This window comes from Gopherus flavomarginatus, chromosome 7 (genome assembly GCF_025201925.1).
Source record: "Gopherus flavomarginatus isolate rGopFla2 chromosome 7, rGopFla2.mat.asm, whole genome shotgun sequence".
Taxonomy (NCBI): Eukaryota; Metazoa; Chordata; order Testudines; family Testudinidae; genus Gopherus; species Gopherus flavomarginatus.
The window spans coordinates 30,084,693-30,107,478 of NC_066623.1; the positions used below are offsets into that span (position 1 = coordinate 30,084,693).

Consider the following 22,786-nt stretch of genomic DNA (forward strand, 5'->3'; position numbering starts at 1 on the left):
ATTTTGTTGCTCCATTTTAATTTAACTAGAGACAGACCATTCCTGACACAAGCATAATACCCACTCTTATAAGAACTTCCTGAGATCTCCAATGTCCCTGCACAGTCTATGGGACCTGAGTTTGCTTTAATATCAGAAGCAATCTGTTACTGCTCCTCCCACATTGCTGTACTATAGCTTTTAAAAGCAAATGGACAGTTTATTTTCATATGAAAAGAAAGTATGAAACTTAAATGCCTTAATCCTTCTTGTTAGGCTTAGGGTTAGGGTTATATGTATATTGTACTATATTAATAGTTTCATTCCAAGGAATAGCGATCTTGTCTTGAAGACATATGAAAATGGCTCAATTTTCCTATGGCCACCCCATATCCAACAGAATTCTCTGCTTACAGGATGGCAAATCCATAGAACAGTAGGCTGGTAGATGTGAAATCAAGAACTTAAATTTTCATTTCTGTGTACAAATATGGGTAAGAAACTATACCCACTTTATATGTGGTTCTCTCCTCACAGACAGTGCTGGAACTATGTTTAGGTTCCTAAGTGGCCTAGAAGTCATGGCATAACATTTGCCTTCCGGGCACCAATCTATGGTTTTATGGATAAAGCATAGGAATGGGAGTCAGAAGAGAGAGAGTCTTTCTATTCCCAGCTCTGACATAGGATCTCATTCTGATATTGAGCAAGGCATTTACCATCTTGAAGTGTGAATATTACTGCTCACTGTTTCAAAATTATTGTCAGGTTAAATCCATTAATGTTATTAAAGCACTTTCAGATTTTCAGATAAATGATTATTAAATTATCATATTGCCCTAAAAAAGGCTGTCTTCCAATATATTATTTTAGTGCCCAGAAAGTGGTTTGTGTCTTAAAAAGTGGTATAAATGCCTGAATGATGCTGACTATTTGCAAAATTCAATTTCAAAAGTTAATACCATTGAAACAGTGCAACAACTTGCCTGCTCAGAGACCACAGAATCAATGTCTAGATATTACATTCCCTCTCCAAAACTTTGATTAAGCAATACCTAAGTACTTCTTTATAGTTCCCTTGCGATACAGGCACGATATCCATATAGAGATAGGAAAACTGGGGCAGTGAAGGAAGTCAGAATCAGAGCCAGTATTAAAACTAAGGAATTCATCTTATCCTCTAACAAATAAACTGCAGCTTTCTGAGATTAAAAAAAAACCAAAAAACTTCTATACTTACCGGGGCTCGACGAGTGGCAATTGATGCATCAGCAGTCGATTTAGCAGGTTGAGTGAAGACCTACTAAACCAACTGCAGATCACTCTCCCATCGACTCCTGTACTCCACCGGATCAAGAAGAGTAAGGGGAGTCGACAGGAGAGTGTCTCCCATCGACACTGCATCTCCCATCGACCCCATGGTAAGTAGCTCTAAGCTATGTCGATTTGAGTTATGCTATTCACGTAACTCAACTTGTGTAGCTTAGATCGAATTTCCCCTGGTTTTCTTACCTGAGCCAGACATGGGTTTGGCCTTTTTTTTTTTTTTTTAACTAATCACTGGGGTGAAGCAGAGAAAAACAAACAAACAGGCCTATCACTTAACTTGGTTCAAGTGGATAGGTCAAATACATGAGTACTTATTCTGACAGCGCTGGTGGGCAATATTTATAACCCCATTATTTGTGGGGACTGTGTTGAAATTATATTGCTATGCTGTTTTGGCTAAGAGAGTATGCACTGACCCTGCTATGCCTAGCACAGCACCAGAAAAATTCTGAGCAAAAAGGTTTGCATTAAATGTAATGAAACAAATGACAAAATCAATAAACCAGGAACGGTGTGGCTATCATAAAAATGATGTAAATTCAGAGTTCAGGGTGGTTATGCAGCTATTTAGAATTGTAATTAAAACCAGCACCACTTTTCCCCAGGATAAAAGCCACTTTGACAACCACAAATGAATGCTACAGGAAATTTTCTACAAAAATATTCAAAATTAATGTATGGCACAAAGATGGCATATATTATCCACGGATAACCTGTAAATGTCGACTTATGATCAAGTTTAAGCATACAAAATATAGGGAATTTGATTTTACATAAGATTTTTCGAGTGACTTTGTCTTCCACTTTAATCAAGTTTTATATTAAAAGGGAACTATGGATGCAGTGTATCCCATTTTAAAATAATTGTACTTCTGAAGTTACTCTCGGTCAAAGAGACTTTTTAAAAAGTCTACTAAAATTGCAAAGAGAGGATCAAATCTGCCATTCATTACACTCCATTCAAACCTCACTGATGCTGTGCTTAGCCAATCCTAACATTCAAGAGAGTATTTTATACCATATCTATATTTTATTTAAACAAAGGAAACACTGAACAGATATTCTTGCCAAAATTAGTAGCTCCATTGACTTTAATATTTCTTTGACATTTGCCCATATACCAGATTCAAGCTTAGCAGACAAGCCTAGTGTAAACAGATGTGTAAACAGATGTGTTGACTACTTTTATTTGGGTGAGTTAACATCACTAACAACTAGGGTTGCCAACCTTCCAGAATTGTCCTGGAGTCTCCAGGTATTAAAGATCAATGTTTAATTAAAGATTATGTTATTTGATGAAACTGCCAGGAATATGTCAGCTAAAGTTGGGAACCCTATGCAACACCTGAACGCTACCCCAAATCTGCTCCTCTCATGCATAATGCATGAGTTACTCAGTAATTCAAGTTGGAGGGCATGCATAAATAACCTGGAAATACTGATGGCATAATCCTACAAGACATATACTTCCAACCAATCAGGAACTCTCAGAATTTTTAGCTGTAAAGTACCCCACATTTCAAGTGGCTCTCACAGTCAAACTGGGGATGTGCAGCATGTGGCCTCATTTAAAAATTCATACGAAAATGACATTTAGGAAAGTTCAATACATAAAGGTTTAAATAAAAGGATTCTCATATCTAGTTTGTAATTGTTATTTCCAGTTCAATAAATTGGATAAAATCCAATATAAACTCAAAAATAACACTTAAATTTGGAATTTTCTCATTCAAATACAAACCTTTTACAATGCCCTCAGCTGAGGCAAACTGGTCATATCACAATGCTGCAGATGAACTGCTTGTGAAGGGTAATGTTCATGCCATTCTTCAACACACCCACTGCTGGGAAACTCAGTAGGCTGCATTAATGATACCTACAGAAAAAGCCATTCTTGTGCCCTCTTAAACAAGCAAGACAAGAGTAAACTATGCAAAATAAAGAGAGTAGATCATGGCAGGGTAAGATTTAAGGTAGAAGGAGAGGACAACCTGCGCCACATGATATTATTTTCTTGGCACAAGGCCTTCCAACCCTATCAAGAGGATGTCACCTTGTGAATCAAGGACATTACAGTCCATTTAAAGAAGTTTGAGAACCTTTAAAAAACATCACCAATATTTGTCCCAGATAAACAATCAGGAAAAAATGAAAATTCATGGGAAGCCAAAAATATGACTATTCAAACACTGTATACATTAGAGGTATAAAATAAAAACCACTAAAATGAAATCAAATTATAAATTAGCCTTATTGCAGTGGCATAGGGCTTACATTTCATAAAAATCTAACAATAATTAAATATCTGTAATTCTCCAGTGAATCTAAATATTAAAGATTTTTAAAAACATGAAAAGGCCATGTTTTAAGGCTGAGCTATAGGTTGAACAAGCATATACTATTATTTTATTTATTTGTATTTTGCAGACTGAATACTTTTAAATAGACAAAGGAGATATTTTAGCTTTTATCTAGTTGACATTTTATGCAGCAGAGGGGAACTAAGACCAGCTCTGCAGTAGGAAAATTCATTTTCCAAGAGTCACAGGTTTGATTTCTAATGATTTATTGTTGAAAATTCCCTCATGGCTGGTCAAGCCCACCGCTGTGGACGGCCACAGAATACAAATACTTCCTCTAATGCAAATGCATATTAGGAGCCACATTAATTAATATGGATATGGTTATGTCAATTTAAGTGATATCATTCAGTTACACTCAGATAATCATGGGAAAAGGATCATATAAGGGATGGATGTACTTGAAAGATTTAATATTTTTCACAAGTGCTAGTCAACTGATGTTCTATTTAGGAGAAGGAACATGGAAGACAAGATCATAAAAAGCAGAATAAACAAAAGCAACACGGAGTTTTTGTGGCACCTTAGAGACTAACACATGTATTATTTTGTTAATTTATTTAATATTATTTATTATTATTTGTTAATTTATAAATTTATTATTTAGGGATTTATTAATCTCTAAGGTGCCACAAGGACTCCTCATTGTTTTTTGCTGATACAGACTAACATGGCTACCACTCTGAAAAAAGTAGAATGTGTGTAATAAAGGAAAGCAGCAATAGGCTAAGCAAGCTATAAAAGGAGGCATGGATAAAATAGGATAGTGTCATAGTCCCCAAACTTCATGTAAGGCTACTTGGAATTCTGCCATGTCTCATATATATCCCCTATATCCTTAATACTTCCCAAGTAGTTCACATTTCTTATAGCTCTTCCTGCTGCTCTAAAAAAACGTTTCTTTAAAAAAAATATTCCCTTTAAAATAAGGCCAGGTGCAGTCTTGCATTTTAAGACCAACCTCTTCAGCTCCCTGGGGGGTACAGTCATGCACAAAAGTAGCTGATAGGTGTTTGCCCAACCTGTTTTTAAAAACTTCCCATGATGGGGATTCCACAATCTCACTTGGAAGCCTGTTCCAGAGCTTAACTACCCTTATAGACAATTTTTCCTAATATCTTGCTGCAGATTAAACCCATTACTTCTGGTTTTACTTTCAGTGGGCATGGAAAACAGTTGATCCCCATATACCTCATAATAGCCCATAACATATCTGAAATCTTACCAGTCCCCCCTCTTCCCCTCAGTCGTTTTTGTCCTCAAGACTAAACACACCCAGTTTTTTAACCTTTCCTCATATGCCAGGGCTTCTAAACCTGTCCTTAATTTTGTTGCTCGTCTCAGGACTCTCTCCAATTTGTCCACACGTCCTGAAGTGTGGACACAGTACTTCAGGTCAGGCCTTACCAGGGCCAAAAAGAGCAGAACAATTACTTCCCGTGTCTTATATGCACCACTCCTGTTAATACACCACAGAATAACATTAGCCTTGTTTGCAATTGCATCACATTGTTGACTCATATTCAGTTAGAGATCTGCTATAACCTCTCAGATCCTTTTGAGCAGTACTAGCACAGAAGGGGGAATAACTGACATTTGATTTTTTCCTTCCTAAGTGAAGTATTTGATTGATTTTCTTCTTGCTGATTTAAGACCAATTCTCTAATTTGTCAAGATTGTTTCGAATTCTAATCCTGTCCTCCAAAGTGCTCACAACCCTTCCCACCTTGACATCATCCACAAATTTAATAAGCATATTCTACATTCCATTATCCAAGTCATTAATAAAAATATTGAACAGTACTGGAACCAGGTCTGACCCCTGTGTAACCTCACTAGATAAACTGGGAGGGTGTGACAGCAGACCATTGATAACTACTCTTTGAATATGGTCTTTTAATCAGTTGTGTACTCACTTTATAGCAATTTCATCTAGACCAGTGGTTCTCAAACTAGGGTCGCTGCTTGTTCAGGGAAAGCCCCTGTCGGGCCGGGCCGGTTTGTTTACCTGCCACATCCGCAGGTTCGGCCGATCGCAGCTTCCAGTGGCCACGGTTCCCAGCTCCAGGCCAATGAGGGCTATGGGAAGGGGTATCCAGTACGTCCCTTGGCCTGCGCAGCTTCCTGCAGCTCCCGGCCCAGCCCAACAGGGGCTTTCCCTGAACAAGCGGCAGCCCTAGTTTGAGAAACGCTGATCTAGACCATATTTCCCTAATTTGCTTATGAGAATGTCATGTGGGCTGTGTCAAAAACTTTACTAAATCAAGACAGATCACATTTACTGCTCTCGCCCTATCCACTAAGCCTGTAAACCTGTTGAAGAAGGAAAATAGATTGGTCTGGCAAGATTTGTTCTTGATAAATCCATACTGGCTACTTCTTATAAACCTATTATCCTCCAGGTGCTTACAAAATGATTGTTAAATAATGTGTTCCAGGATCTTTCCAGGTATTGAAGTTAAAAGATATGTATTATGTTTGCCCTTCTCCAGGCTTCTGGGACCTCACCCAGACCTCACCCATCCTCTAAAACAATTGCTAATGGTTCCAAGATTGCTTAAGTACCCTAGGATGAATTTCATCAGGCCCTGCTGACTTGAATGCATCTAGCTCATCTAAATATTCTTTAGCCCATTCTTTCCTTATTATGGCTTGCGTTTCTTCTTCCTTGTTGTCATATATTAATTGTGTTGAGTTACCATTGACCTTTTTAATGAAGACTGAGGCAAAGCAGCCATTAAACACCCCAGGCTTTTTGATGTAATTAGTTATTAGCTCTCCTTCCTCACTAAGTAGAAGACCTACACTTTCCTTCACCTTTCTCTTCCTCCTAATGTATTTCTAGAACCTTGTCTCATTACCTTTTATATCCCTTGCCAGGTTTAACTCATATTCTGTTTTAGGCTTTGTGATTTTGTCCCTACATGCTTGTGCTCTTCTTTTGTACTTCTCCTTAGCAATTTGTCCATGTTTCCACTTTCTGTAGGATTCCTTTTTGATTTCATCAGATCATCAAAGAGCTCTGTATGGAACCATATTGGCCTCGTACTATTCTTCCTATCTTTTCTTTACATTGGAATAGTTGACAGTTGTGCATTTATACTGTTTCCTTGAGAAACTGCGAGCTCTCCTGAACATCTTTTTCTTTTGATTTTCTTCCCAGGGGCCTTAGCTATCAGTTCTATGAATTTGTTAAAGTCTGCTCTTTTTTCAACTCCAAGTCTAAAATGGCTGTCTGCCTGGTTAATGTATCCACTTTCTGAAACAAAAAATATTCCCAATACATTCTAAGAATTTATTGGAAATTTTGATCAGATTTGGTAACCTTAAGGTCATGCCACAAGGCATTTTTCTCCAGGCTTTTTTCTCAGACAGTGAGAAGTGCCACATGCCAAGATACCTCCAAGTAATGCAGCCTTCATCAACTGCTGAGGCTAGAATTTAGCACACAGTCACAAGTTAGTGGGTATCACTGTGGTTTATATCAGGGTGGATAAAAATCAATGATTTTTAAAAAAAAATCAACAAAATCAGATTTTTTTTATTTATATCGGATTTTTTTATAAAATGTTTTTTGAGGAAAAAACTATCTAAAGATAGTTTTAATTAAGATACATTGTAGCTCAAAGATATCTCATCATGGGATAAGCATTATAAATTCTAATTCTATAGTATGAGACAATATATTCATGTAATGTTTGTAAATGAGTTCCAATAGTTCATGGATTTTATGGGGTTCCAGGGGGTTCTGTATAGATTATTTAGGTTAATCTTTCTATCTACTTAATGGGACTCAGTGCTCAATCTAGAAGATACCATCAGGGATGCTTAGTTTTGCAGTTCTCAAACTGTGGATTTGTGTCTCCAGAGATAACATGCTTGTTAACAGCAAAAATGTTTTAAAACAAATAAAATATAGAAATAAATAAATAAATAATATATAGAGGTGAGAAATAACAGATCTCAACCCTATTGTCGCTCTGGAAATTGCTGTACACAGAGTCAATCCCTTACTCTCTCTAAAAGTGCAAAGTTTCAAAAAGTTCAATGAATAGAAGATCGTTGAGGGCGGAATAGATCTGGACAAGGAGAAGTCTGGAGATAAATGTGAGAAGGAAGGGACGTGCAGTAGAAACAAAAGAGAAACTGTTTGAGCAGCATATTCCAGAAGTCTTGAGGTCTTTCTGAGTGTAGCCTTCATTGATTTGAGATCTATCATACATTCTCTGACTAGAAGGGAAAACCTATAATGGCAGCAGGCTGTAAAAGAGACTCAGTTTAGGAATAAGAACCATTCAATATATGTTTGATGATGTTTTAAAGAAAGTCACACCAGTGAACTGGTGGATGTCACTTAAGCACTTGGATTCAGAGACTGTTGAAGTGATAATCTCACTTTTAACAGCAGTAGCTGCTTCTGCCAGTGTAGAAAGAATATTTTCTTCCTTTGGACTAATTCATTCTAAATTGAGAAATCGTTTGGGACCTGAAAAATCAGGAAAGCTTGTTTTTCCTTTCCAGATAATGAACAAACAGGAAAATCAAGGTGAAGATGACTGAGTTAGCTGCAGAAGCCACTATTTTAAGTTTCCCATGTAGACTTCTCTGACATAGTTCATCTATTTTTTTTAATTTCATTTAACTATTTTAGTTAAAAACAATTTTAACAAAAACAAACCTGATCTAAAAAAAAATTGAATGTTTAACTAAATTCAAAAATCCATATGCTTGTTTTGTTAAAATATTGTATGTTTGCTGTTGAAGAAAATAATCCAGAATTCATAACTTTGTTGTTTTAGTTAAATAAAACAATCTAAATATCTGTCTGGTGATGTTCTCCTCCTAATACAGCATGGCAAGAAAATCCTCCAAATATTAATGATTAACCTGTTGAACTGGAGATAGCTCACCTCTCAATTACTTCATAAATATCTACTTAAATTACCTTTGATAAATGAAATAACCAAACAATTATTCATTTTCTGATATAGCTGTAAAATTAATCTGAAAGTTTTCCAAATAAATCACTTAAATATATATAGTGTGTACCTTCTAAAAATGAAACCTACATCTATCTCTGAGTTGTGAGGAATACGTATTAAGGTTATAACAACCAACAAGAATGCACTTTTAAGTAGAAATCCATGATTAAATCGAGTCTTCCTGACTAGTGATTTAAATCATGAATCAAATCAAATCCATCCTGGTTTATATATAGTATTTTAAATTCAGAATCTCAGGGATAAAAAACACGCAGGAAACAATAATGCACTAATATCTCAGGTGCTATTTTCTGAGCGGGTAATTGGGTAGGAGTGTGTGGGAAGGTGATAAATATGTGTTTGTGGCACTGCCAGCTGTCCTTTACGTGGAATAGGAAGCCAGAGTTTAAGTTTCAGGGGTAGCCACGTTAGTTTGTATCAGCAAAACAAAAGAAAACAAACAAAAATGAGGAGTCCTTGTGGCACCTTAGAGACTAACACATTTATTTGGGCATAAGCTTTCATGAGCTAGAAGCCACTTCATCGGACGTATGCAGTAAAAGATACAGGATCAGGTATAAATACGTGAAAGGATGTGGATTGCTTTACCAAGTATTAAGTCAGTCTAATGAGATAAAGCAATTAACAGCAGAATACCAAGGGAGGAGAAATAACTTTTGAAGTGGTAAGAGAATGGCCCATTACAGACAGTTGACAAGAAGGTGTGAGTAACAGTAGGGAGAAGTTAATATTGGGTAAATTAAGTTTAGGTTTTGTAATGACCCAACCACTCCCAGTCTTTATTCAAGCCTAATCTGATGGTATCTAGTCTGCAAACTGATTCCAGTTCTGCAGCTTCACATTGGAGCCTGTTTTTAAAGTTTTTCTGTTGAAGAATTGCCACTTTGAGGTCTGTTATTGAGTGACCAGAGAGACTGTTTTTTGAATGTTATGATTCCTGATGTCAGATTTGTGTCCATTTATTCTTTTGCATAGAGACTGTCTGGTTTGGCCAATGTACATGGCAGATGGGGCTTTTCTGGCACATGATGGCATATATCACATTGGTAGATGTGCAGGTGAACAAGCCCTGGATGGTGTGGCTGATGTGGTTAGGTCCTATGATGGTGTCCCTTGAATAAATATGTGGACAGAGTGGGCACTGGGGTTTGTAGCAGGGTTTGGTTCCTTAGTTGGTGTTTTTGTTGTATAGTGTACAGTTGCTGGTGAGTATTTGCTTCAGGCTGTGGGGCTGTCTGTAAGCGAGCATTGGCCTGTCTCCCAAGGTCTGTGAGAGTGAAGGAGAGTCTTCAGGATAGGTTGTAGATCCTTGATGATGCACTGGAGAGGTTTTAGTTGGGGGCTGTAAGTGACGGCCAGTGGCATTCTGTTACTTTCTTTGCTGGGCCTGTCTTGTAGCAGGTGACTTCTCGGTACTCTTCTGGCTCTGTCACTCTGTTTCTTCCCTTCACCAGGTGGGTACTGCAGTTCTAAGAATGCTTGATAGACAGTCTGTAGATGTTTGTCTCTGTCTGAGGATTGGAGCAAATGCAGTTGTATCTTAGAGCTTGGCTGCAGACAGTGAATTGTGTGATGTGATCTGGATGAAAGCTGGAGGCATGTAGATAAGTGTAGCGGTCAGTAGGTTTCCAGTAAAGGGCAGTGTTTATGTGACCATCGCTTATTAGTACTGTAGTGTCTAGGAAGTGGACCTCTTGTTTCGACTGGTCCAGGCTGACGTTAATGGTAGGGTAGAAATAGTTGAAATCTTGGTGGAATTCCTCAATCCTTCCCATGGGTCCAGATGATGAAGATGTCATCAATGTAGCACACAAAGAGTAGGGGCATAAGGGGATAAGAGCTGAGGAAGCATTGTTCTAAGTCAGCCATAAAAATGTTAGCATACTGAGGGGCCATGAGGGTACCCATAGCAGTCCTGCTGACATGAAGGTATAAATTGTCCCCAAATCTGAAATAGTTGTGGGTGAAGACAAAGTCACAAATTTCAGCCACCAGGTTTGCCATGATGGTTTTGGGGATGCTATTGTTTTTCAAGCTTGCAAGTGTACACAGTATAGTGTCATAGTAAAGATGGAAAAGGTTTAACCTGACAATCCCACTTTGATTCCCTGGTGGTAAACACAACACACTAAATTCTCAGTGCAATCACTCTTTATAACACTTTAATTCAACATGAGAATAAAGAAAAAATTCTGTATCAGGAAATACCTAGTACCAAGACTTAACCTCTCTCCTTGATTGCTTTGTGCATTATGAGAAAAATAATATTAAATGCATGCTGCATTGTACAGGGAATATGCACATGCATTTCAATACGTCACATCTTTTTAAAGATGTAATTGTGAAATATGTGGTTTTGCATTTATAATTAGGGGTGGATCAGATGGTGAAAGTTAAACAACATATTCATTAAATTAACAAGAGTTAAGTTGATAACACATTATTTTAACAGTACAATAATGCTGCATTATCATGGAAGTTCTCTGAAAGTGAATGTGACAGCCACAGGGATACCTCTTGAATACATTATGGTCAATATCACAATGAATAGCAATTACAGGAGTTAGAAAGATTTAATCCACTGGAATACTTAGAAAGTAATTGTGAATTTAGGGATATGAAGAAAACTTTTAAAAGGTTTTTAGTTATAAATAATATGATCCATTCATCCCTTAAAGGATACATGAGACTTGTCTTCAGAATAAATTTCTCATATAAATGGTTATACTTTATCTCTGAATGGTTAGGCACCTCTGAAGATGCTCAAGAAATATCAGTGTTCAGGATCAAAACAATGTGGAATCCATTCCAAAATATAAATTTATTTGCCTTTTAAATGCGCATATATTGGAACATATTTAAAATATTATGTGTCTCACATAGACATCAGAAATCAACACTTGCTGGTCATCCTTCGTGTACTCAAATACAAAAGTATAAACATGCAGGACCCAACTTCCTTCTCATTAAGTGGTTTTATAATGGTGTAATAATTGACTTTAATATTTACTCCAGATTTTACATCTTCTTAAACCAGTTGATAATCAGACCACTGATTCATTTTCTCTTCCCCAAATAATCTTGTGCAAACTCCAATATTAATGTAATGTTAAATTGGCAAATTCAACCAGACAGGAGTCAAGAAATGAATATTAGGATTTTCAAAGAGCCTAAAAGTTTAGGGTCCCTTGAAAATCCTAACCTAAGGATTCAGAGTAGCAGCCCTGTTAGTCTGTATCCGCAAAAAGAACAGGAGTTCTTGTGGCACCTTAGGGACTAACAAATTTATCTGAGCATAAGCTTTCATGGGCTACAGCCCACTTCATCAGATGCATAGAATGGAACATATAGTAAGGAGATATATATACACATACAGAGAACATGAGAAGGTGGGAATTGTTTTGGAGAACTTAAGGTTGTTAAAGTTTCTAATGCAACATTAAGACATGCTGCACATTGTAATCAGAGCTCACCAAATAATTCATGATCACTCACCTTCTTTCTGCTTGTGAAATATCTGCAAGCACATTGTCATTGCCTCAGATTTATGCATTATTTTAATTAGACTATTTATTCACCTCTCTCTCTCTCTCTGTGTGTGTGTGAGTGGATCATGAATATTGTAAATAGAAACTGTGTTGCTTAACTGTGATGGGTAAGAAATGTCACACAGCATTGTTCCTGTTCTCTGCTTGTGTGAGTGCACAAGCAATTGTTTGTGTTAAATGAAAAATTCAGCTTTTGTGAAAACTTGAATATGCAAGTTGGAAATTTATTTTTTGAAAAAGCTAATCTGATAAATGTTAACAGAAAGTAAATAGAATGGGGGTATGAACATAGATCAAGAGAACTTATTTAATAAGTAAAACCAATATTCACAGAAATGTTTTTGCATGCTATAATGGTCTAGATATTACGGTATGTATAGAATAGCAAAATAAATGTGCATTGGTTTACAATGGTAGACCATGCTATTTAAATGCATTGGCAAGTGACAGTGTAAGCATTGGCAGCTAAACTCAAACAGTGTTCTGAAAACAGCTGGGTTTATTAGTCAACTGGAATACAGCATAGAAAGTCCCTAGGTTAGCATAAAGAAATGAAGGTTCAAGTATAAAGCATTCTGGTTAGCCCTGAGCCCAGCCAAGCTGCAGTGAATCCCATTATCCAGCCTCTGCCTCTCTCAGTCTGATCTTGGTCACTTCCCAGGTGAGAACCCTGACGCCTTCCAGCAGCCAACTCTTATTCCCTCTCCTCACACCCTTCCACTACTTTGTTTTTGCCTGGGATCTTTGCTCAGCTTCCCTGCTGAGAGGTGGGGGAATCCATCTCCCTCTGGGTCATTGGTTGCTAGGTGTTACTGTCCTGGTGACTGGATTTGCCATTGTCTTCTCAGATTCTCCAAATGATAAGCAGGGTTGGCCTTGGCCAGTCCTGTTCAATGATTCATTCAGACATAAGCTGCTAGGCATCATTCAAATCTATGTTTCTTTGCCTCATCCTGAGAGCAAACAGTCCTCCCTTCCCCCGCTACCCCCACACCCAGTAACCACACAAAATATAGGGAAAACTGAAGTACATTTAGGCTCACAATGGTAAATAAGTTGAGAACCACTGATTTAAAGATATCGCTTGAGAGAGGTTTTAATTTTTTATCCAATGGCAAGTTCGCTTAAAAACCTTAAGCAATATTTCTCTCAGCAACTGGACAGCAATCTGTGTCCAGAAGCAGTCGCCATCTTCTCTAATGGACCATGGTAAACACACGATTCATACCTTAATTATAGATGGAAACTGACAGTAGATATGAGAATAAACTTCTTATCCAGCTCCCTTGGTATATTTTCCATCCTCAGTATTGTTGCTTCAAAACAGCAGAATTTCCTGTATATATAAACCAAAGCCCCTTGTATTGTGTTCCAGTCTTGTATCATTAAAGATGTTTGTAGCACATGTTTGTAGAAAGATGTAAGTAGGATGTTTGCTATGGAGAGACACTTCAAAAAAGAGTGTTCCCATAGGGTCTACAGTAAAAATACCAGATTGGGAAGCTAATAAAAAATCTATTATGTAGCTAAAACTGCTGCAGTGCACTACTGGAGCCAGCTTCACCATCATAGCTGCCAACCCCACCATGTCCTGGGACCCTGAACCTTCACCCTGATCACAACCCCCTTCACTGGCTGAAACCCTGGGATTATGGAGTCTCTCATTTCTCTTTCTCCTCCCCACTCCAGCAAATGCCCTTTTCTTTCCCCACCTTATTTCTTCTCTTTCCTCTTTTTCTTTTCCTCCTGTTTTTCCAGCCAGCAGAGACAGAAGCTGCATTTTCTATTTTGGTGTTCTCTTCATTCCCTGTTTCGCATGCTTGACTTGTTTTTCTATTCAGAAATCGGATCAGACTAACAGCAGCAACAGCTCTAGCCCATCTGTACTAACTTCTCTTTTCCTCAAAAACACAGTTATTAGCAACTTTGCTACAATCTAAGAGAGTGTCAAACAAGGAGGGTTTCCTTTTAAAAACTCTCTCCATTGAATGGGAAAGGGAACAAGGGATTTGTTAAAACGGAAGCCTTGCTCTTAATTTACATTTCAATTGATGTAACTGTTCTTCCTTCTTTTCTGTATCTTTAATAAAAAGGTTAAAGTGATGTTTAATGGTGTGTTTACCATGGTACCAAGCAGGTTGAAATCTCTGCATATCAAACCCTGAACTTGATTTAACACTGTTTAATATTGGACAGTGACTGGGTTATGTTAGCATAGATTCCATCTTAATTAAGACAACATTTTGTTATTGTGACATTTTATTAGCTTTTATGTACTTTTTACAGTTGTGCCTACAACTAGAGTAAATTTGTAGGCCCAATTATTACAACATAATCCCTTCTTTAATTAACTAATTTTTTGCTTTGGATTGGACATTTGTTCATAAAATTACAATTATAAAAATACATTTATTTTAGTTTAAGCACATAGCAAAAAGGAAAAAAAAATATGATTATACTTTAAGGTTTGTAATTTTTTTATTTCAAAATTAGGAATTATAAATTTGATGATTAAATACCACAGTTATGTCTAACAATTATATCTTATATTTAATAGTTAAAAATGTTAAAACAGTTTTTAGAAGTTAATAAAACTTAAGAATTTACAATATATTTTATTTTTAGTTAAAGCTTTATATTTACATTTGTGATAACTGGGCCTACACATTTATCCTAATTGTAAACGCAATTGTAAAAAGTAGGTAAAAGCTTATAAAAAGTCACAATAACCTATAGTAACAAATGTTAATAAAAAGTATCAAGTATCAGAGAGGTAGCCGTGTTAGTCTGGATCTGTAAAAGCAGCAAAGAGTCCTGCGACACCTTATAGATTAACAGATGTATTGGAACATGAGCTTTCGTGGGTGAATACCCACTTCATCGGATGCATGCATCTGACAAAGGGGGTATTCACCCATGAAAGCTCATGCTCCAATATGTCTGTTAGTCTATAAGGTGACATGGGACTCTTCGCTGCTAATAAAAAGTATAACTCCCTCCCTCAAAAAATTGAATTAGTCCAAACACAGGAAACTACTAATACAACTCAAAAACTGAGTTAAAATCATGCTTCATAAACAACCAAAAATAAGTGAACCAAAGTTAATATATAAAAAACTATGCCTAATTAATAAACAAAATAACACAAAATGGGTTATTCCACCTGTGACTCCCTGGCACCCCAATATTCACCACTGTCATGTAATTAGGCTGTCTATGTGTTACTGAAACATGTTGTGAGGTTGAAAATGCCCACAAGCAGCCTTTCAGGTACAACAGTAAAAAGGCCAAACAAAGTTAATGGTTTATTGAGGAAATGCACACCACAATAATGATGATAATAAGTAAAAAAAAGTTTTCGTGGTCTGTTCAAAAGCATCTGGCGGGACGGAGTTGGCCCGTGGTCCACCTATTGACTATCCCTTCCCTAGACTGATGTGGATAGACAGACATGTCTTAAGATTAGAAAATAATTCAACTTCCTTAGAAATCAAAAGATTCTCACTGCAGATGTCCCAAATGAAGCACAAAATATCCATAAAATGGGGTAATGGAGACCTATGTCTGTACTCAATGCAACACTAAGCTAACATTATTCTGTTCACTTGAACACTTACACAATCTAATGTAGAAGGGAGCTGTTTATTGCATTACTTTAATTCAAATTACACTTATATTTCATATCTACAGATACAAAGATACTTGGTAATACCTAACCATCTACTATGCTGTGACTGCTGCTTATTACATAGAGTTTAATAGTCTCAGTGTTAACCTATGCTCCCCCTGTCTGGTTGTTATATCCACTTATTATCTCTTTGGAGCAGGCTCAGGGTTTACATTATATATGCACACAGTGCTTAGCACAGTGGGGTCACTACCTCTGACAGAGCCTGTGTGTGGCTACTGCCACAGCCATCCTCCTGGCCAACACATCGAGGACTGAACCAGTCACCTCCAGAGCTACTACATCTTGTGCTAAAGAGTCAAGGCTCTGTAACTGGAGACTGTAATAACTCATGTCCTCATGGCACAGAGGAAGACCTGTAATACACACTCATCAGAAGGTTACACTATCACAGTGCTAATACTCCTATAACATGACATATGTTATGCATGTTACACAGTTTTACAATGAATTTGAGAGACTTTTGCCTCCTTTTCTTAGTCTAGAAAGCAGCCTTCCTCAGGGGAAGGAGACCAGGCACTGAACCTCTGCCACATTGACAACCTGCTGGCTATAACCAGGCTTGTTTCAAGACGGCTCTATCTTGCCTCTAACAGTAGCAATGGAGTGATACTAGCCTAAGACAGTGCAGCACATATGGCCTCTACATAAGGTGCAGCCATGGGAAGGTACAATAGGAAATCTTTACAGAACTGTATTCCTTTGTTTACGTTTAGAGAAAGCCAAGGCCAAACTAATTTAAGGTAATTGTATTACCACAAATAAACAGATTTTACCCTTAAATGGCTTTTATTGAAACACAGGACAGGAATGCAAATGTCAGAAAGAAAATAAACCTGTTCATCAAATTAATTTCTTCTGCCTAGCAAAAGTCATACCATTTTCTCACTTTCCTTACTCTGAAGTTTGTGCTGGATCTGTGTAGCTCTGACCTATAATTATCTGTAAATATAATTATCTGCACTCTTTGAATGAACCTCTGGAATAAAGAACAAAAAAACAACTTCAGCTAACATCGTGATGCTGTTCCCTTTCAACTTCTCACTGATCTGCTGTATTGTTTCCTTTAACTGATATACTTTAGCACAATGTCTGTAATTTAACCAAACTTTGCAAGGTAAGATTATGCATTGTTGGCATAGTAAGGTCTCCAAATTAAAGAATATAATCTGCACATTTGTCTTTGTTCAGAACTCCTACTGATGGATGGGAATTGTTTTTGTGGACTGAGGGGAGCGTATAGGTTACAGTCAAAGAATATCTTTCTAGGTGCAGAGACCATCTTTCTATGTGTGCTGCATAGACCTGAGCCCACATCTGACGCTCAAATAAATAATAGCAGTAGCACCGAGAATATAAGAATGTAACAACTTAAGAATGGCCATACTGAGAAAAATCAATGGTCCATCTAGCCTACTATCCTGTCTTCCAAAAGTGGCCAGTGCCAGATGCTTTGGAGGGAATGAACAGAATAGGGCAATTTATCAAGTGGTCCACCCCCTGTAGTCCAGTCCCAGCTTCTGGCAGTCAGAGGTTTAGGGACACTCAGAGCATGTGGTTGCATCCCTGACCATGTTGGCTAATAGACACTGATGGACCTATCCTCCATGAACTTACCCAATTCTTCTTTGAACCCAGTTATGTTTTTGGCCTTCACAATCCCTTGGCAAAAAGTTCCACAGGTTGATTGAGAAGTATGTGAAGAAGATGTTTGTTTCAGACCTACTATTAATTTCATTGGGTGATCCCTGATTCTTGTGAAGAGATGAGTAAAACTTCCTTATTCATTTTCTCCACAATATTCATGATTTTACAGACCTCTATAATATCCCCACTTAGTCATCTCTTTTCTAAACTGAACAATCCCAGTCTTTTTAATCTCTCCTCACGTTGAAGCTGTTCCATATCTCATCATTTTAGTTGCCCTTCTCCAATTCTAATCTCTTTTTAGACACGGAGACGAGAATTGTATGCAGTATTCGAGGTGTGCACATACAATGGATTTAAACAGTGGCATTATGATATACTCTGTCTTATTACCTATCCCTTTCCTGATACTGTAGTTGTAACATTCTGTTAGCTTTTTTGACTGCTGCTGCACACTGAGCAGATGTTTTCAGAGAACTGACCATGATGACAGCAAGATCTTTTTCTTGTGTTGTAGGGTAATAGCTAATTTAGACCCCAGCATGTTGAATACACTTCACAACAAACATAAAATAAGGCATCACTTACAAGTTCTTCACATCAGTAATTCCTCGAAAGGCCTTCCTTGGGATTCCTTGAATTTGGTTTTCACTTAGATCTCTAAACAAGGGGAGAGGAAAAACACATCATATTAACAAAGAGAACACATTTCCCTAAACCGCATTGAGATAATAGAATATAACCAGTTTGGCAACTACAGACTTGTTAGACTTTGGCAAAGAAATCCCAATATTTCCTTTTTTTTTAAAAAAAAATAAATAAGTGATAGCATTTGTTAAAAATAGCTATTCAAGTAACAGAACTTCCATCACATGTCTAAATGTATTTCTTATGGGCTGTCATATCGATCAGTGCGTGTGACTCACTACCACGACATTTGCAGCACAAAAGTGAACCTCAGCTTTGTGATCTTTAAATTTTGGTGCAAGTGTGGCTTCTTTCCATTTCTCCCATGACACGGTATTAATCTACCTGCTTAAAAAGCAAATAAAATGTACACATTTTCTTAATAACAACATTTTAAAGTGCTGGGCTTTCCTATGATCAAATCTTCAATTTATGTTGACATTGGTAGCTTAACTGGATGAACAGAATCATAGAATCAAATAATTTACTCAAATTAAATGCAAAATAAAACAAATAAAAATTTGACTAGTTTTGCTCAGAAGACGTGTTGCATGTCAATTAGAAAAATGACATTTTTAACCTGCAGTCAACACTTTAAGATGTGTTTTTCGCAGACAGTGCCGGCTCTGGCTTTTTTGCCACCCCAAGCCAAAAAAACCCCCTGCGCAGCGGCCAGGAACAGCAAATGGTGGGGGAAACCAACCTGCTGCCCGGCTGGAGCAGCAAGGGGGTGGGGGCGGGAAACGAACCTGCCGCCCGGCTGGAGCAGCAAAGGGTGGGGGGCAGGAAAGCAACCTGCTGCCTGGCTGGAGCAGCAAAGGGGGGGGGGGAATTCCGGGAAACCTGCCTGCCAGCCGGAGCAGCAAACAGGGGGCAGGGCACGAAACAAACCTGCTGGCTGGCCGGCCAGAACAGCAAAGGGAAGAAAAAACAAAAAAAACAAAAAGAAAAAAATACCTGCGGGGCAGAGGGTGCGCGGGTGCAGGGGGACTCCCAGCCCTGCGGACCCCGGGCAGCAGTGTGCACACCCCAGCTAGCTGGGAGGAGCGGGAGAGAGAGAAGGGGACGTCCAGGGCTTCCTTAAGCAGGGCGTTTGCCATGCAGCCCCTCTTCTTCCACGCCGCTCTGGTGGGCGGGCTGCCGTGCCGGGCTTGCTGCAGACCTGGCACCACTCCCAGCAGCTCCCCTTCTCCACGCCGCCGCCCCCTACAGGGCAGCAGGAGCAGAAAACCAAAAAGAAAAAAACTTGCAGGGGCGGTAGAAGCGGCGAAGCGCAAAAAAAAAAAAAAAAAAAAAAAAATTGGACAGAATGCCGCCCCTTGGAATCTGCCGCCCCAAGCACCACCTTGCTCAGCTGGTGCCTGGAGCCAGCCCTGTTCGCAGATCACTCTAAAATTTCTTTGCTCTTAAAATGTTACAAAACTTTTGTAAGTTAGTATTTTAGGATTTGCATTAGAGGCAGCATGGGTAGCAGTGCCAATACTTCAGGTTGCCAAACTTCTAATATAGCTATGTCTATACAACTACTGTGAGCATGTTTCATGGCCGGGGTTGACAGACTTGCTCTTGTGGGGCTTGCATGCACTAAAAATAGCAATGTGAACACTCTTCCAAAAAGGTGTGAACTTCAGAGCCAAAGCTCCAGCCCAAGCCTGAACATCAAAACATCTGCCCAGCTACTTTTAACACACTAGCCTGAGCCCCGCTGGCAGGAGTCTGTTGACCTGGGCTGTGATACTCACTTCGAGTAGCTGTGTAGACATACCTTATAAAAAGGCCATATTCATTTGCTTATTATTTTGCCAAACAGTTTGTGCTGAAATTATTCATGCTGGGTGCCTGCCTAAGGCTGACATTCTGAGGGATGTTTTTGTTTAAATTATTTAACCATTTACAGGAACAAGATTAAGAGAAAATAAGTTTTTTGCACATGATTAAAAATTCTTACAACTGTTTTGTTAAGAAAGTCCAGAGCCTTTAGGCTTATAGATTCATAGATTCTAGGACTGGATGGGACCTCGAGAGGTCATCGAGTCCAGTCCCCTGCCCTCATGGCAGGACCAAATACTGTCGAGACCATCCCGGATAGACATTTATCTAACCTACTCTTAAGTATCTCCAGAGATGGTGATTCCTCCATAGGCAATTTATTCCGGTGTTTAACCACCTTGACACTTAAGAACTTTTTCCTAATGTCCAACCTAAACCTCCCTTGCTGCAGTTTAAGCCAGTTGCTTCTTGTTCTATCCTTAGAGGCTAAGGTGAACAAGTTTTCTCTCTCCTACTTATGACACCCTTTTAGATACCTGAAAACTGCTATCATGTCCCCTCTCAGTCTTCTCTTTTCTAAACTAAACAAACCCAATTGTTTCAGCCTTCCTTCATAGGTCATGTTCTCAAGACCTTTAATCATTCTTGTTGCTCTTCTCTGGACCCTCTCCAATTTCTCCACATCTTTCTTGATATGTGGTGCCCAGAACTGGACACAATACTCCAGTTGAGGCCTAACCAGCACAGAGTAGAGCGGAAGAATGACTTCTTGTGTCTTGCTCACAACACACTTATTAATGCATCCCAGAATCATGTTTGCTTTTTTGGCAACATCATCACACTGTTGACTCATATTTAGCTTGTGGTCCACTATAACCCCTTCAGCCCTTTCTGCCATACTCCTTCCTAGACAGTATTTTCCCATTCTGTATGTGTGAAACTGACTGTTTCTTCCTAAGTGGAGAACTTTGCATTTGTCTTTGTTAAACTTCATCCTTTTTACCTCAGACCATTTCTCCAATTTGTCCAGATCATTTTGAATTATGACCCTATCCTCTAAAGCAGTTGCAATCCCTCCCATCTTGGTATCATCTGCAAACTTAATAAGCGTACTTTCTGTGCCAATATCTAAGTCGCTGATGAAGATATTGAACAGAGCTAGTCCCAAAATAGACCCCTGCGGAACCCTACTTGTTATACCTTTCCAGCAGGATTGGGAACCATTAATAACTACTCTTTGAGTATGGTTATCCAGCCAGTTATGCACCCACCTTATAGTAGCCCCATCTAAGTTTGTATTTGACTAGTTTACTGATAAGAATATCATGTGAGACCATATCAAATGCCTTACTAAAGTCTAGGTATACCACACCCACCGCTTCTCCCTTATCCACAAGACTCATTATCCTATCAAAGAAAGCTATTAGATTTGTTTGACATGATTTGTTCTTTACAAATCCATGCTGGCAATTCCCTATCACCTTACCACCTTCCAAGTGTTTGCAGATAATTTCCTTAATTACTTGCTCCATTATCTTCCCTGGCACAGAAGTTAAACTAACTGGTCTGTAGTTTCCTGGGTTGTTTTTATCTCCCTTTTTATAGATGGGCACTATATTTGTCCTTTTCCAGTCTTCTGGAATCTCTCCTGTCTCCCACGATTTTCCAAAGATAATAGCTAGAGGCTTAGGTGCAACAAGCTGGAAATATGGAAGGGTTCCTCTAGTATCAGAGATTTGGATGTCCAGAAAAATTCATCCAAATGTGGCCAAGCCATGAACCTCTGAAAACTGCCATTCACACATTCTCAGGAGAGGTTTGTTAAAAGTCCGGCAGTTACATTCTCTGAAGATTCGATCTGCATGGAGCATGCTATATTCCCTCACAGCTACTACATGCAACTGGACCGTGCATGTACCATCTCAAGATCGTGACTGAGGTTGGCTCATTCCAGAAACATGAGGCTGAGCAAGACTTCCCTGAGATTGCTCCTCCTGGGAAAGGCGCTGGCATTGAGAGCAAGGAGACTGTCTCTCTGGTACTCACAATGCTCCCCAGCCTGGCACCCAATCAGCAAGGAGAAATAGGCAACTTGATTCAAATGCAAAGAAACAAAGCGGTGCGGGGCGGGATGTGGGGGAAGAGATTAGGAGCAGGATGAATAGGAACAGGGGAGAAAAGGGGTGGGTGAGGAGAAGAAAGGAATGGGAGGGAGGGGTTGGGGAAAGGGCAGAAGCAAAGGGATTGGAAGAAAATAGGAACAAAGATAGGAGGGAACATGGCCAGGACAGCATACTACAGATTCTATCAGTTTGTGTGATCATTATGTTGTGTTAAAACATTCATTATGAAAAAAGGAATTTGCCCTGGCATGAGACCATATGTCTGGTTTTCAAATGATTATTAAAAGTACGTGGTAACAAACATAAGGTATGCCACCAGATATCTTTTTCTTTTAATAAAAGAAATTGTGTATTGCTGTGAGATCCCAATCCAGTCTCCACTAAATTGGCTTTATTGAACGTCAGTCTTGGAATCAGAGAATTTCACAAAAGCCCATGCTGACATTCCAGGTCAAGCCATGTCACCGAGGGCATTCTTCTGTTTGCCATCAGGCAGAGAGAGAGAGAGAGAGGTGGGGGGCTATGTCCTTGACATCAGACTAATTCAATTTATACCAGTCATCTAGTCTACACCAAATTCTTGTAGTAGACAATTGTTCACTCAGACTCTCACCATCGAAAATATGTTGCATACAAGAGACTCTTTTTTAAA

At 38.6% G+C, this 22,786-nt stretch overlaps 1 protein-coding gene across 1 annotated transcript in view; it reads right to left on the minus strand.

The window, feature by feature from the left end:
• Positions 1-22,786, minus strand: part of SLIT3 (slit guidance ligand 3) — a 789,390-nt gene that overhangs the window by 341,045 nt on the left and 425,559 nt on the right. Inside the window, exon 5 of the mRNA XM_050962519.1 lies at positions 18,143-18,214. Within this exon, the coding sequence (XP_050818476.1) occupies positions 18,143-18,214 (72 nt within the window). The remainder of the gene's footprint in view (positions 1-18,142; positions 18,215-22,786) is intronic.